Source organism: Megascapheus bottae, chromosome 2 (genome assembly GCF_031878675.1).
Source record: "Megascapheus bottae isolate mThoBot1 chromosome 2, mThoBot2.hap1, whole genome shotgun sequence".
Taxonomy (NCBI): Eukaryota; Metazoa; Chordata; class Mammalia; order Rodentia; family Geomyidae; genus Megascapheus; species Megascapheus bottae.
In genome coordinates, this window is record NC_143510.1 from 93,106,900 (window position 1) to 93,122,529 (window position 15,630).

The 15,630-nt window shown below is 54.5% G+C and overlaps 1 protein-coding gene across 1 annotated transcript; it reads right to left on the reverse strand.

The window, feature by feature from the left end:
• Positions 1–996: 996 nt before the first annotated feature.
• On the reverse strand, positions 997–15,272 carry Ttll1 (TTL family tubulin polyglutamylase complex subunit L1). Its single transcript, XM_090328859.1, is given in 13 exon segments — positions 997–1,220; positions 2,129–2,292; positions 4,272–4,358; positions 6,040–6,183; positions 7,149–7,257; positions 7,574–7,708; positions 7,861–8,041; positions 8,800–8,965; positions 8,967–9,009; positions 11,056–11,172; positions 11,274–11,485; positions 13,502–13,609; positions 15,131–15,272. Coding segments are annotated over 10 exon segments (1,272 nt in total). The 5' UTR covers positions 11,169–11,172; positions 11,274–11,485; positions 13,502–13,609; positions 15,131–15,272; the 3' UTR covers positions 997–1,090.
• Positions 15,273–15,630: the final 358 nt, after the last annotated feature.

Sequence of the window (15,630 nt, forward strand, 5' to 3'; positions counted from 1 at the left end):
AGCTCAGGGACAGTGCCCAGGTCTGAGTTCAAGCCCCATGACTGACCAAAAATCATAAATAAATATGCATGCAGCATAGGTGGCTCAGATGTGTGATCCTAGCTACTCAGGAGGCTGAGATAGGAGGATCATGGTTCAAAGCCAGCCCGGGCAAGAAAGTCGGTGACACTCTTATCTCCAATTAACCACTAGAAAACTGCCAATGGCGTTTTGGCTCAAAGTGGTAGAGCACTAGCCTTTAGCTGAAGAGCTCAGGGACAGCACCCAGGCCTAGGGTTCAAGCCCCATGATTGACAAAAAAAAAAAAGAAGAAGAAAAAAGGCTAGCCTGGGTAGCACAACATGAGAACTAGATCCTGACAGGGGAAGAGACTTGAGGATCGTTTCCAGGAAGTGACTGAAGCATGGGCAAGCAGGTGTCAGGTGACTGTGCACTCCCAGGACAGTCCTGCAGAGGCCCCGCCAGTCTACCTGCTGATCACGTGCCTTCCAGATTTCTTTGTGCACACCAGGGGTCCAAGTCAGCTACACATGCATGTGTACACACATACAACACACGCACACACACACACACACACACACACACACGGTTTAGCCTCCGCTGCCAGCTGCCAGCTATGCTGACAGAGCCAGATGTTGGTGCTGCAAAAGCCACCAGGCAAGACCTGTCTGTGCGTAGCTGCAGAGCCTTGTTCCCAAATGGAAGTGACAGGACAGGCCTCCAGGGAGCTCTGCACAGGAGCCTGATTTCTCCAGGATCAAGTGGGAGGGATTTCCACCAGATTTAATTTGTTGATTTCGTACTGCAGGGCCATTCTCTGTAAGATAGGTGAATTTTGGTTTTGGACCAAAACTTATCAACTGTACCCCAGCTGTGACATCCAAGGCTCCAGCGGTGGCTCTGTCAAGGCGCCCACCGTGTGCCTCCCAGGGGAACATTCTCCTCAGTCCTCCACGAAGCGCCTTTATTAAATAATTATTTACAGGGCCCAGGAAAGGAGAAGCATTCTAGAAAAAGGAAGCTTCAAAATACGGCTTCAGCAGGGCTGGGCCAGGCTAAAGGAGCAGTTCTGGAAGGTCCGGGCTGGTGGTCACTTCCACGTGTTGAGGATGGCCCTGGAGTCCCTCGACCGGCTCCCCTTGAGCCCCAGAGACTGGCCCTGGCGACTTCGGAGCTCTCGTTCAGTGGTCCCGTCACCCTGGGCCAGCTCCTCGTCATACCTGCAAATAGACTGTCTCAAGCATGGCACCAGGAAACAGCCTGGCCAGGACCACTGCGTCACCACACTGTGAGAACTGCTGACCAAACTGCTGCTATGGACAGCCCTGCTTTCTGAGTGACTCCAAAGAAAACATGGACAGGACAGCAGTGTGGGGCAATCTATCACCACTTCCTTCCAGGCCCTGGGGAGCCAGGTGTCAGTGACCTGCATCTGAGTCTTGTGACTGACCCTGAGGCTGAGGCTGGGGTCTGATCTGGGCATCCATGAGTCAGTGGGTGTAGAGATAGCCTGAGCTTCACGTTGGAAGAACTGGACTGGAGCCACAGAGCCCTGATCATCTGTCATGCCAGCTCAGTGAAGGGGCCATCTTTGCCCACAGTGACTTCCCCCATCCTCTGACTTGGAGCTGGGATGTGGTCGACAGAGGGTTAACACCAGACCTTCAGCTTCTAATTCAGAGCTTCACAGCTGAAGAGAATGGAGAGGAGTCTGGCTTGAGCTAAGGCCTGGGTGCTGTCCCTTAGCTTATCTGCCCAAGCCACAGCCCATTTCCCGGCTTTTGCTGATTAACTGGAGATGGGAGTCTCGCAAACTTTCCTACCTGGGCTGACTTTGAACCATGATCCTCAGTCTCCTGAGGAGCTGGGATTACAGGTGTGAACCACCAGTGCCTGGCTCCCACCCGATAATGTCCCAGTGGCTTGCAGACACCGGTAAGTGAGCAATGCTTCTTAAAGATTGACTAAGCCGAGCAGGGTCTGGTTTAGCTCCCAGGATACTTTCCTTCCACTAGGGAGTTGTGTGTGGACTCCTTATGGAGTCAAACACTACCACACAAAGAGAGTCCACACACCAAGAGAACCCTTGCACGCCTCGGCCTGAAGCGCGGGACACCTGCACACTTACAGAATCTCATAATTGCCCAGCACCTCCTTCGGGGGGGACTTGTTCCACTTGCAGTCTGGGATCTCGCCGTTGGGGACCGCGATGTTGAGGGTGTCGTTAATCAGGTTGTACTTGAGGATCCGATCGTTGGCGGTGCTGGAGGTGAGAGATGGGGACGCGTTAACCTGTGAGAGGAAAGAAGAGGCGTTCACCCTGCTGACCCCATGAGGTGGACACGTGCCCTATGGGCGACTGCGGGCCCCAGACGCATCACGAGCACGACGCTGCCATCAGTAATGGACGCTAACCCCGCCCAGCACCTTACACAGGGAGCATGTCGAGGTTACTTTTATTAGTGGTTAGCTGAAATGTCAATATTTAAAGGCATGATCGGGATTTTGAGTGAGTATTCATCAAAACATAATGTGTGTCATCTGTGTGTCAGCTCTGTTCTAGGGATCATGTGGCAGAATGAGATTTATACTGAAAAGGTGAAGGTGTCTTCTGTAAAGCCAAATCTCCCCCAACCCAAGCAAGGCATGGAGAGGTGGGTCCAGCAGGCCTCTGAGCAGCTGAACAACGCGGATGGACTATAGCCAGTTTTCTCCTGTTACAGATACAGCTCTAATGTCCTTGGCCAGCTGCTATGGACCATGGGATATTAGAGGCAGTGAATCAAGTCTGAGAAGTGCTCGGGTATCGCCCAGTTAGATGTCTCCATGTGTGCAGGGGATTCCTTAAAACTACCAGTGTGGTGAACCACAGCGTGGAAATTCTCACTGGGACTACATGAAGATGGAGAACCATTGCCACAGTAGAAATGATGGGCGAGGCACTAACTGGTGGCTCACACATGTAATGCTAGCTCTTCAGGAGGCTGAGATTTGAGGAGCATCGATTATGGCCAGCCCAAGCAGAAGAGTCTGGGAGATTCTTTTTTGTTTTTTCTTTTTCTTTTTGCCAGTCCTGGGCTTGAGCTCAGGGCCTGAGCACTATGCTTGAACTTTCTCAAGGCTAGAGCTCTACCACTTGAGCCTCAGCACCACTTCCGGCTTTTTGCTATGTATGTGGTACCAAGGAATCGAACCCGGGTCTTCGTGCATGCTAGGCAAGCACTCTACCATTAGGCCAAATTCCCAACCCTAGGAGATTCTTATCTCCAATTCACCACACAAAAAAAGATGGAATTGGAGCTGTGGCTCAAGTGGTAGAGAACTAACCTTGAGCGCAAAAGGAATAGCACCCAGGCCCAGGGTGGCAAAACCTAAGAAAGGAGCACACAACACAAGAACTAATGGTCACTGCTAGGATCCTAGGTCGTCAAAGAAAGCCTGAATTCAATCCAAATCATTCTATTTAAGACACAAGAAGAGAAAGCACAAATCTTTTGTATCGACCCTTGTGCCCAGTCAGCTTGGCAGGGTTACCAATGCCTGGAAACACCGCCATGACCCAGCTTGCTGACTGATGGTGTGGAAACACCACCACAAATACACCTGTTGACTGACAGCGTGGCTTCCTGCAGGGCTTCCAGGCTAGGAAGGGGGCAGCAGACCCTGAGCTGTCCACCTCCACAGGAGCTTGGTGAGCAACAGCAGGGTGATAAACCCACAGAAGAGGGGTTCCTTCCTTCACACAGCCATGCCCACCCCAAGCCCTCGGGGCCTGATCCTCCTCGGCATGGCTCTGGTCACCTGCAGAGCACTTGGCCAGGAGGACTGAGGTTTGAGCCACAGACAGGCGGCCAATGACTGCCAGTGTAGCTGGCGGCAGGGAAAGGCCAGGCACACAGTAGCCTCACCTCAGCTCTTGGCACAGCCACCTCGATGCCCTGACCAGTCCTGACCAGGCAGAACGGAGCCTTCTCAGGCTGAAGAACAAGCATGCTGCTCTGCTGCCGGGGGCATCAGGGGCTGTGAGTGCCTTTCCCAGGTGGGAACAAAGTCCCCACAAGGGCTGGTGGCCCCTGGGCAGCCAAGCCATGGAACTCATCTGAAGCTGGACCACTGCCCCTCCCCGTGGCTAAGCCCACAGGAGTGGGGGGTGGGGAGCACGCATGCATCTCCACCACGTACACACAGCCACACCTGAGCATCTGTCCCCGCCTCCTGTCAGGCCTGTGCTGGCCTGGGGTGTGCGGGGAGCAGGGAGCGAGCACGGTTACCTCGATCAGCCAGGGCTTCAGCTTGTCGTCGATGATGATGTCGTAGCCATAGCACTCGAAGCAGTGCTTGTCGTTGTTCATCACAGGCTGGAGAGAGAGTGACTAGCAGTTACACAGCAGTGTCCAAGGTCAGCTACCTGGAGACCAGCAGGCCCTGCCTCCCAAGCCTGACTTCCATGAAGCAGCTAAAGCCCACGTCCCCATATCCTGCTCATTTCTGCCAACCTGGCACTGACCTCAGAGCGCATGGTACAGCTTCAGGCTTGGGGGCAGACCCCCCCACCTCCCCGGAACCCAAGTGCCAAATTACAAACCTGTTTCCAGTGATAAAAATTCACTTGTGGGCCGGGAGTTTGGCCTAGTGGTTAAAGTGCTTGCCTAGCATGCACGAAGGCTCGGGTTCGATTCCTTGGTACCACATACATATAAAAAAGCCAGAAGTGGTGCTGAGGCTCAAGTGGCAGAGCTCTAACCTTGAGAAAGCCCAAGGACAGTGCTCAGGCCCTGAGCTCAAGCCCAGGACTGGCAAAAAAAAAAAAAAATTCATTTGTCTGCGGAATCTTCCTACTTGGCAAATAGAAAACGATCTTTCTTTCCTCATTTTTCCCTTACTCTTATATTAAATAAATCCCCATTAAAACTCTTACTTGGCTTTGAGGTAATGGCAAAGCCACTTTATAAAGCATCCTGGAACCTGATTGCAAACACTTAGAGTGAACTGAAAAACAACAAAAAGCCTCTCGACACTTGAAGATTCACCAGTGTCTGCCCAAGCCCTGGAAATCCAGACTTATTAAATGTCTCCTGGTTCTGATGGAAGCCACTTGTTAACTGGATTTCCTGCCACCTAGGTCAGGTAGGAAAGCACCTTGTGGTGTTCCTGTGCCGGGACCCCTGGGTCTGCTCAGCATGGAGCTGTTACCCTCTACACTCAAGATGGGGAAGGACTGAAGCCACCGGGAAGAGGGGGCAGGATGGACAGAGAAGGAAACAGCGATATTAGGTGATATTTAGCAAGTATCCCAAGGGCCAGACGCTGACGTCAGAACCAAGAAAACAGTGTAAAGAGCAGTTAAACAGGTAAACACCACACCTACTTCGAGATGTGACACAAACAGACAGAAACAGGAGTTCTAAATCTGTATTCTCCCCCCTCTCCTGCCAGTCCTGGGCTTGAGCTCAGGGCCTGAGCACTGTCCTTGGACTTTCTCAAGGCCAGAGCTCTACCACTTGAGCCTCAGCAGCACTTCCAGTTTTTTTCTATGCATGTGGTACTGAGGAATTGAACCTGGGTCTTCATGTATGCTAGGCAAACACCCTACAAGTAGGCCACACTCCCGGCCCTGTAATCTCTTTTGAAAAGGTAGGAAGCTGCAAACTCTTCATGAGTAGGTAGAGACAGAAATAAAGAGTGTATCTGGCAAAATAAGAGCCTGAGCTGAGTACTCGATGGCTCACGCCTGCAATCCTAGTGACTCGGGAGGCTGAGACCTGAGGGCTGCAGTTGAAAGCCAGCCCGGGCAGGAAAGTCCGTGAGACTCTTTAATTAACTGCCAAAAAGTCTGAAGTGGAGCTGTGGCTTAAGTGGTGGAGGGAAGCCTTGAGCAAAGAGAGCTCATAAGCAGTGCCCAGGCCCTGAGTTCTAGCCCCATGTCTGGCACACGTGCACACACGCACATGCATGCACACAGAGCCTGAAGGTTGCCTGTGTTTTGGGTGGGCCTCATCTGTCTCACCCACCTCAAGCCACCCCTCGCCCCGCACTTACCGCCACGGCCTTGAGGGACTGCACGATGATCCAGTGGATCTCATCAAACAGCTTGCTGGTCACCTCCCGGCCGCGCGTGCTCTCCAGATACAGGCGCAGGTTGCTCACCGTCCACTTGCCCCCGTGGATGTGGTTGTAGTCCTCCTGGGGAAGAGAGCCGGGGACATCGGCTACCCATCCCCTCCCCCGGTGCTGGCCGGACCCGGGACCCGGCCCACAGGAGGTCGTCCGCTTACTAATACAGTGCTACAGGCTGTGCACCACCAGCAGTCCCAGTCCTCCGCCAGGCTGACCCTCTGCTCCACCAGGAGCTGATTCACAACACGCCAGGCTCAGCGTGACATCTGTTCTTCTCCAAACTTAAATACTGAGCCACGCGTAATTCTCATGCAAGGCTCAAGATGAGGTGTCTTGGGGCTAAAGCACCGTGTGGCTTGTGGCTCAGTGGCAGAACACTTGCCTAGCATGCAAGGGGCTGGGTTCCATCTTCACCTCTCAAAAACAAAAGACCCCAGGGAGGTGGACTGAACACATCTTTTACTTACACTATTTCTTGTGTGTGTGTGTGTGTGTTGCTAATGGGGCTTGAACTCAGAACCTAGGTGTTGTCCTTGAACAGTATGCCCTTCCTCAAGGATGGTACTCTATCACTTGAACCACAACTACTTCTGGCTTTTTGCTAGCTAACTGGAGATTCAAATCTCAAAGACTTTCCTGCTCAGACTGGATTCAAACTGGGATCCCGAGATTGCAGCCTCCTGAGTAGCGAGCAGTACAGGCACGAGCCACTGGTGTTCAGCTTCACTTACACTGCTTCAACTGGAAGTCAAGGGGCGCCTGCAGTGTGATTTTCTCCACTCACTAACACAGAGCCAGGCTCAAACCCGAGTGCTCTGCCCAAGTGACAGTGCTAGGAAGGTGTAGCTTGAGCCTCCTTCTCCAGGGGTCCCCCCACTCCTGCACCCGAAGCAGGTACTTGGCAACCCCTGCTGCCCGGTGCTCCAGCGCCTTTGGTGCCTGGCTCAAATGTCATCCCGACCCACCCCGTCCTCAGGAAGGCGAGCCAGCCGCAGGGCAGGCGGCTCCTGCGCACTCTGGGGGAGCCTTACCCCGTGCTTCTGGATGGCCACGTTGGTGAGATGGACAAACATGTTGTCCAGCTCGCTGGTGCTCGGGGTGTACTTTACTGTGCAGAACCGGCAGAACCCCAGTTTGTACCTAGGGGAGATGCACACATGAGGAAATGTCCCCCTTGCTCTTTCTTTCTTTGGAAGCTTTCACTGTGGTATTTTCAAAATTACATCTCACTGTATATCCCAGATTGGCCTCAAACTTGCGATCTTCCTGTCTCTGCCTCCCACACACTGGAACTAGAGGTGAGCACCCCTGAGCCCGACATTGGCTGCGAGGCTAACTGCTCTTGTTCCCAACCCCAGCCCGTGCAGGCCCCGGGCAGGCCCTGCTCCACGAAGTCGTTAAACCTCAGGCGGCAGGGAGGAAATGAGGAGAGGAGAAGCCCAGCCGCGGCCCTCACATGTAGCAGCGCAGCGGGCGGTACGTGGACACCAGGACATACAGCCGCAGGTCAAACTTCCGGCCACCGATGAGCAGCGGGTTGCTGATGTAGAGCGAGATCACGTAGGCTTCCTTTGTGGACTGAGACACAAACCTGCACACGTCAGGGAAGCCAGTGTGAGTGGCAAAGCGCACAGTGAAGCCATGTCAGGAAAGCAAGCCTTGGCAAGAATGAGGGCTCTCTGTCTGGCTCACTGTCCAGATGGCACAGGAGCCTGGCGGGCGGGGTGGGGTCTGTGCACTCACGAGGATGTCTTGCTGTCCCGGGACCACTTCTTGATCTGCGACAGCTTGTTGATGAGAAAGATGCCCTTGCCCTGGGCTTTGCCGCAAGGTTTCATGATCCAGGTGCTGGACGGGCTCTTCCTGAACTCCTCCACGAACAGGTTGTAGTCGGCAGGGAGCATGAAGGTGACAGGCACGAAGTCTGGAAGGCAGATGTGCCCGGGGCTGCAGAGGAGGGCTCAGCGCCGGCCAAGAGGGTAAAAGGCCTGGTGCTGGTGGCTCACGCCTGTCATCCTGGCTACTCAGGAGGCTGAGATCTGAGGATCACAGTTCAATGCCAGTCCAGGCACTAAAAAGTCCGTGAAATTCTTTTTTTATTTTTTGTTTTTTTGTCAGTCCTGGGCTTGAGTTCAGGAGCTGAGCACTGTCCTCGGACTTTCTCAAAGCTAGAGCTCTACCACTTGAGCCAATTAACCACTAGAAAACCAGAAGTGGTGCTGTGGCTCAAGGGGTAGGGCGGTAGCCTTGAGCTAAAGAGCTCAGGGACAGCGCCCAGGCCCAGAGTTCACCCCCACGATCAAAAAACAAAAAGACCCCTCCACTGAGTCCTGGGCTCCAGCCCCCACCCATGCACAGGTCAGTCCCCATTGGGAGCCCGGGCCTGGCTAGCATGGCTCCCACCAGGCAGATGTGGAACAGAGGCCAGATGTGAAGCTGGAACATACCAGGGACAGGGCTCTTCCTGGAGTGGCTTGGGTGCCTGGGAACCCAGCAACCACTGCTCGTCTCCACGCAACTCCAGGGTGCTCGCACTCAGATGCCACACCACTCTAGTGACCTTGCCTACCCACTCGACACACCTGACGTGCCATCGGGACATACAACCTGCCCAGCCCCACTGCCTGGCACACAAGCACCTGGGCCGTTCCCTCCCGAAGCCCCAGGCAGCAAGGCACAAACCCAGGTAGAGGTATTTGCCGTTCTCGTCCTTCTCGGCCAGGGGGCTGCCCTCCTTCTCCAGCTCCTTGCGGTAGCGCTTGATGTTCTTCACCATCAGGTCCTTGCGGGTCAGCTCGTAGTGGTTGGGAAAGTGGTTGACGATCTGATCGTCCGACAGCCGGTACCCCCGTTTCCACGCTGAACACATTCCGGATGGTCTGCACGCTCATCCTGAAACCAAAGCACAGGGGAGGAGGCACAAGTCCTGGTCTTCACGGTGCAGGGGCCCCCGCAGAGCCCCACACCCCACAAGCCCTCCCCGTGACCTGCCCCAGCCCCCAGGCTGGGGCCCGCCGCCATCGCTGGGCCCCCACTGTGCAGGCAGGAGCCAGTCTGACATATTTTTTATTTTTGTAGCAGTCTTGGGACTCGAGTCCAGGCCTGTCCTGAACTCTGGTGCTCAATGCTTGCCCTCTGCCGCTTGAGCCACAGTTCCACTTGCAGCTCTTTTGGTGGTGAACCGGAGGTAAGAGTCTCACGGGCTTCTCTGCCAGCTCTGAACTGCAGTCCTGGATCTCAGCCTCCGGAGTAGCTGGCATTACAGGGGAGAGCCTCGGGTGCTGGCTCTAGCTCTTTTTGCTTTAGTTGTTTTTCAGAAAGGGGTTCACTTTTTGCCCGGAGGCCAGCCTGGGACTGGATCTCCCCATTATGCCTCGCTGTAGCTAACGTTACAGATGAGGACTATTACACTTGGCTTGTTTGTTGACTGGCAGTTTTGCCCAGGCTAATCTCAAACTACAATCTTCCTAACAGTCACCTCACAAGTAGCTGGGATTACAGGGGTAAGCCACTACATCAGCTACCCAGAAGAATGGTCACAGTTCAAGGCCAGCCTGGGCAAGAAAGTTTCTAACACCCTACCTGGAAAATAATTTGTACAAAAGACTCTTATCTCCAGTTAACCACCAGAAAACTGGAAGTGGCACTGTGGCTCAAAATGGTAGAATGCTAGCATTGAGCTGAAGAGCTCAGGGACAGTACTCGGGCCCAGAGTTCAAGTCCCAACCTAGCAAGCATGAGCTGAATTCAAACCTCCATACAACCAAAGGAAAAAAAAGAAAAAGGCTTGGGCTGGGAGTTTGGCCTAGTGGTAGAGTGCTTGCCTAGCATGCACAAAGGCCCGGGTTCAATTCCTCGGTACAACATACATAGAAAAAGCCACAAGTGGTGCTGTGGCTTGAGTGGTAGAGTGCTATCTTTGAGGAAAAAGCCCAAGGATAGTGCTCAGGACCTGAGTTCAAGCCCCAGGACTGGCACAAAAGAAAGAAAAGAAAAGAAAAAGAAAAAGATTTGGCAAAGAAGGGAGAGAGTAGAAGACAGGGACTTAAAAAGGGACAACCTGACTTCTCTCTTAGTAGAGGGTCACGCACAGCCAATACAAAATACTGCTTTGTTTTACGCACAGGCGCATGAGTGTTTGTGTGTGTGTATGTTAGTGCGCATACTGTGAGGCTTGAACTCAGGGCCTCCCATTTTCACTTGGCTTTTCTATTAGGGCTGGTGTTTCACCACTTGAGCAACAGCTTCACAACAACTTTGTTGTTGTGTTGTTGGGGTTTTTTTTTGCTGGTTAATTCAAGAAAATTATCTCTTTAGTTGAGTGTTGGTGGCTCAGCCTGTAATCCTAGCTACTCACAAGACAGATCTGTGGATTTTGGTTCAAAGCCCAGCTAGGCAGAAAAGTCTCAGTGAAATTCTTATCTCTAACTAACCATTCAAAAACTGGAAGCGGCCCTATAGCTCAAAGTGATAGAGCACTAGCCTTGGATAAAGCAACACAGGGACAGCACCAAGGCCCAGAGTTCAAGCTCTACCACCAGACTACTTTCCTGACACACCTCAAACTGAGATCCTCAGATCCCAGCCTCCTGAGAAGCTAGGATGACAGGTGTGAGCACTGACGCCTAGCTACTACTGCCAATTTCTGTTCCTTCCAGACTCATGTTTCCATTAGTGTTTGTGGCTTAGGGGAGGAAAGCACGAGGAGCACAAATCCCTCCCAGAGTCCCTTCCGTCCTTCCAGACGCTGCCCTGGCCCTGGGCGCCAGGTTCTGTCACACTTGTTGGACTGTAACACCTTGGACTTGACATGAATAAGAACCAGCCAGGACTGAAGAAGGGTGACCACACACGGACGAGGCATAAGGCCACCACCTCTGAGAGCCTGGCCCTTCAAGGGCACTGGACTCCTGGGACTCAGAAACACAGCCAGCTTACCAGTAGAAGTTCCAGTCCTCGTTTTCCGTCACTTGGATCCAGCCTCTCTTCTCAAAGTTGTTGATCAGCACGGACTTCTCGATGTCAGTGACCCACTTTACTCGGCCTGCCATGGTCCTGCGAGAGATGAGGCTTGGCTTGCAGACAGCTCACGCAGCCCACTTCCCTTTAATCCTGACACTGCACAAGGCCAGCTCAGGCCCAGCCTCGGTACACACCACGCCAACAGCGGCTTCCAGAAGGGCTTCTGCACCCGGGTGCCCTGGCAGCGTCTAGGGTGTTCTAGCCAGGACACGAGGCCAGGACACTGCCTGTCATGCTCCACTGTGCGTGCATATCGTGCCACGAATCCTCCCCCTCTGAACGTCAGCTGTGCAGGGCTGAGGCCTCTGGACAAGAGGCCTCCCGGGATGAATGTGGGGCAAGGAGGCTGGAAGCAGAACAGACCCAGTTCAGAGTGGGCAGGAGGGCAGTGCTGGGCATCGGAGCCTTGAGCTCCGTCCAGGCTCCCTGTGCTCATGTTCCTCCTTTACTCTCTCTTGTCCGTGCCAGCCACACTTGGTGACTGCAGGGTGATCTTCCATGCCTGCTTCTCCAGGTACACCTGTGTCATTCCTTCTCCTCTGCCCTCTGTGCTCTGACTGCCTGTGCACTCCGCCAACTCAGGGCCTTGGCACACGCTGTGGGCCTTTTCCCTTGCTCTGAGCTACTTGTGTGCCAGCACAGGTGAGGCACAGGCTGGAGACCCGTGACACTCCACACCAGGTACTCTGATCCTGGGCATCCACAGGTCTATACCTCACATCACTGTTGCCATGGAGACCAGGGAGCTGGCTTTGCTCCCTATATGCCTGGGCCCAGCTCTGTGCTTGGCTGGTGGTGGCTGCTCAGCTCAGACAAATTGACAAACAGTGCCAGACTGTCAGTTCAACTGTGTGTCTCTCAGTGAGGTGGCCAGCCTCTCTGGATCTAGTTCCCTTTTTCCTCTTTGGGCCTTTTTTTTTTTCTTCTAGTCATGGGGCTTGAACTCTGGGCCTGGGTGTTGTCCCTGAGCCCTTCAGCTCAAGGCTACCACCATACCCCTGGGCCTGGGCATTGTCCCTGAGCTCTTCAACTCAAAGCTACCACCCTACCCTTGAGCCTCAGCCCCACTTCCAATTTTCTAGTGGTTAACTGTAGATAAGAGTCTCTTGGACTTTAGTGCCTGGGCTGGTTTTGAACCAAGATACTCAGAATTCAGCCTCCTGAGTAGCCAGGATTACAGGTGTGAGCCACCACGCCCGTTGGGTCTTTTTCCTTGAAAAGCCTGATTTTCCAGTGCCAGGCTCTGTCCTGCTTCTATGGGGCTAGCTGTGTTCTTTATTCTCTGCTATCTAAACTCATCTGAAAGTGACAGAGTTTCCACAAAACAAGCTTGTTTATTGAAACCTAGGAACTTGAGGGTTTAAGAGAGGCCCCTCCCAAGATCTGCCCCAGCTCCACTGAGTGGGTGGCGATGGGGAGGGGAGGGGAGCCTAGCCTGTCTGGCCCCACATAGTTATCTGTTTCCCAGCTGGAGAGGCAGGACCACCCTGGAAGAAGGTCTAGGGTTTGTGGCCTGGCTCCACCACTCACTCTCTGTGTGACTTTGAGTAAGCAAGTCAGGGGTTCCTCATTTGAAATATCGGGCCGGGTGAGGGCTGGGCCAACAAGCAGGGAGGCCCTGAGGACAAGGCCAGGCTGGAGGAAACATTCAGGAGAGATCCATGCTCCTGTCCCTCCCCGGAAAGTGCAAGATCGAAGGTGGAGCAGACCAGGGATCCTGCGACCAAGCCCCACCCTGGTAGCCACGAACCAAGTTATCAATCTGTGGGGTCACCAAGGCTAACCAGAGTTGTCCCCCTTTGAGAGTGATCAGAGACGACCTCAGCACACGAAAACACCAGCAGTCGTCCCCCAGAGACAACAGCAAAAGCACCCCAAGAGCTGATCCCACACGTTCTGTAGACTCACGTCCCACGCAGAGGCCAAGTGCCCGCACATTCCACGCAAAGCACGGGTCAGGTGTCAGTGCCAGTGCCCGTCATGCCGGGATTTCAGCACCCCAGCCCTGAGCCCCTGCAGGTCCCACTTGCACAGTGCTCCCAGCATCTCACTACGGGACCAGGAAACAAACTAGCCAGGCCCAGGGACAGGGACCCCATCACCACACATGGCATCTTCAAGCCACATCTCACCCAGAGCCCCAGGCCAGCCACAGCCCTGTGGCAGCGGTGACAGCAAAGATAGAACAGTCCTGGTGCTGCTGGGGCCTGCTCCCCGACTCAGCCAGGCCCTGCTCCCCAAGCTCAACATGGCTGGTGTGGCCCACATCCCATGTTCCTGTTTCCACAGCAAATGGAGCCTTGGGGAAGGACAGTGCTTCAGGCCCACCATAAGGTCCTCGTCCCAGCCACCATGTGCTCACCTGTCACTGAGGCCTGTCACCTGTCACACCAGGCAGCACCAACCATAGGTCCCTCTGGAGGAGCCGCAGGAGAGCACAGGTTCCACGATTGTCACCTCTGGCTCCTACCTAAAATGACGTTGAAACACTGATGAAAGGGGCCATAAAACACCACCAGTGACAGAGACCCAGGAAACCAACAATTTCACAAGTGGAGCAACACTTGACTGGCCCAACATGTGGGATGGAGTCCTGTTTAAGGGCTGTGTCCAGAGCAGGCTCCACCTCCCATTCCTGTTCAAGCCTCAAGCCCTGCTCACTGCCTGTTTTCTCATGGCCCACAGGACGTCTAAGGGAGGTGGGCTCCCTTGCCATTTACAGAGCCCTCAGGGCTCCATGTGTCCCCAAAGGCTCATGTTTCACAAACCTAATCCCCAACTTCATAGTCAGTAGTGTGTGAAGAAGGGACCTTTGCAAGGTGGTTAAGGAGGTGTGATGGTGATGGTATCAAGGGCTCTATAAGAACAGACACTAGGCACTAGGAGGGTGGCCTAGTGGTAAGAGTGCTTGCCTACCATGCACGAAGACCTGGGTTCAATTTCTTGGTATCACATACATAGAAAGAGCCAGAAATGGTGCTATGGCTCAAGTAGTAGAGCTCATTGAGAAAGCCCAAGGACAGCACTCAGGCCCTGAGTTCAAGTCCCAGGACAGTAAAAAAAAAAAAAAAAAAAAACAGAGATGGGAACTAGCAGTCACTCTGTCCCCCTGCCACACTGCCACACTCTGAGATGGTCCAAGCTGTGGATTGACCAAGCCCACGCTATGCACATGGGTTGGAAGCCGAGTGCAGGGTCAGGCTGGCCCATGGATCTGCATCACTGAGTAAGATAACCACACAAAGAAATGAGCTCTCATGTATGATGCCATGCCTATGAACTTTGAGCTATATCGCCGGTATTGTGAATCACTTTCTGCTGAGACTTGGTTACCACTAGGTACGACTGTGTTATTGCTTTCTCACTCTCTGCTGAGACTTGATGAGCAATGTAACACCTGACAGGTTCCTGTTCTGTAGAGACTATATAAGACCGGAATGGGAAATAAATGGGTGCTACGGTCTGGTCTTAAGCTTACGGCCTTAGGCTGTGGTCTTAGGCTGTAGCCCTCCCGACCCCATCTATTTCTTGTCTTGTCTTTCTCTTTTTTCATCCTCACCCCCTAATCAGGTATCCCGCCTTGCTGCTGGCTGGCTCCGGCACACGTGTTCCACTGACCTAGACTTGCAGCCCTAAGTTTCTATTCTCTATAAATTGGCTGGTTTCTGGGATGGTTACAGTAACAGAGAAAGAAACAAAGAAAAAGAAAGCAGGCTCTAGGAGTTCAAAAGAGAAAAGAGGCTGCGACCGTCAATGCCCCCACCCCTACAGTCACTGTTACTTTACACCTGGCGAGCCAAGGATGGCGCCCAGGCCCCGAGTTCGAGCCCCGACCCTGCCGCCATGCGCGCGCGCCGCCCTCGCCGCGCCTCTCCGGTCCCTGACGACCCACGGCGACTCTCCCCGCCCGCCATGCGCATGCGCATGCGCCCCGGCCGTCCCGGGCACACCCTCCGCCAGGGCGGCGGTGGCGGCAGCCTCGTCGCCTCACCTGCGGGCCCCGAAGGAGACGGGGCCGCGGGGCAGCGAGCGCGGGGCCGCCCAGCGCCACGGCCAAGTCCTAGCCTCCGCCCCTCTCCCCGCGTCCTCGCTCGCACAGGACAGCGGCCAGCGGACGGATGCTCGCAGAAGGCGAGCGGCAGCCTTCGCGCGGTTCATTTCCGGGGAGGTGCCATGGCAACCGCGGACGCGCCCGGCGGCGCCTCGATTACTTCCGGGGTCAGGCTGGGTCCCTTCCCCGCCCCCTCCTCATTCCCCGCCCACCGCCGCTTCTGAGTGGGGGAAAGGCCCTCGGCCTCGCCCGGAGACCGGGCTGCTCGGAACCGCGGCGCTCGGCTCGGCCTCCCGCGGAGCCGGGGCGGCAGGCCTGCGCCCCAATGCCGGGCTCCCGCGTCGCTCGTCAGGATGAGGTGGAAGAGGGGACAGTCACACTTGTCAGGTAGCGGCCGCGTTACTTCTCCTGTCGCGGTCCTCCGTTCCCTTTCCCAGCCC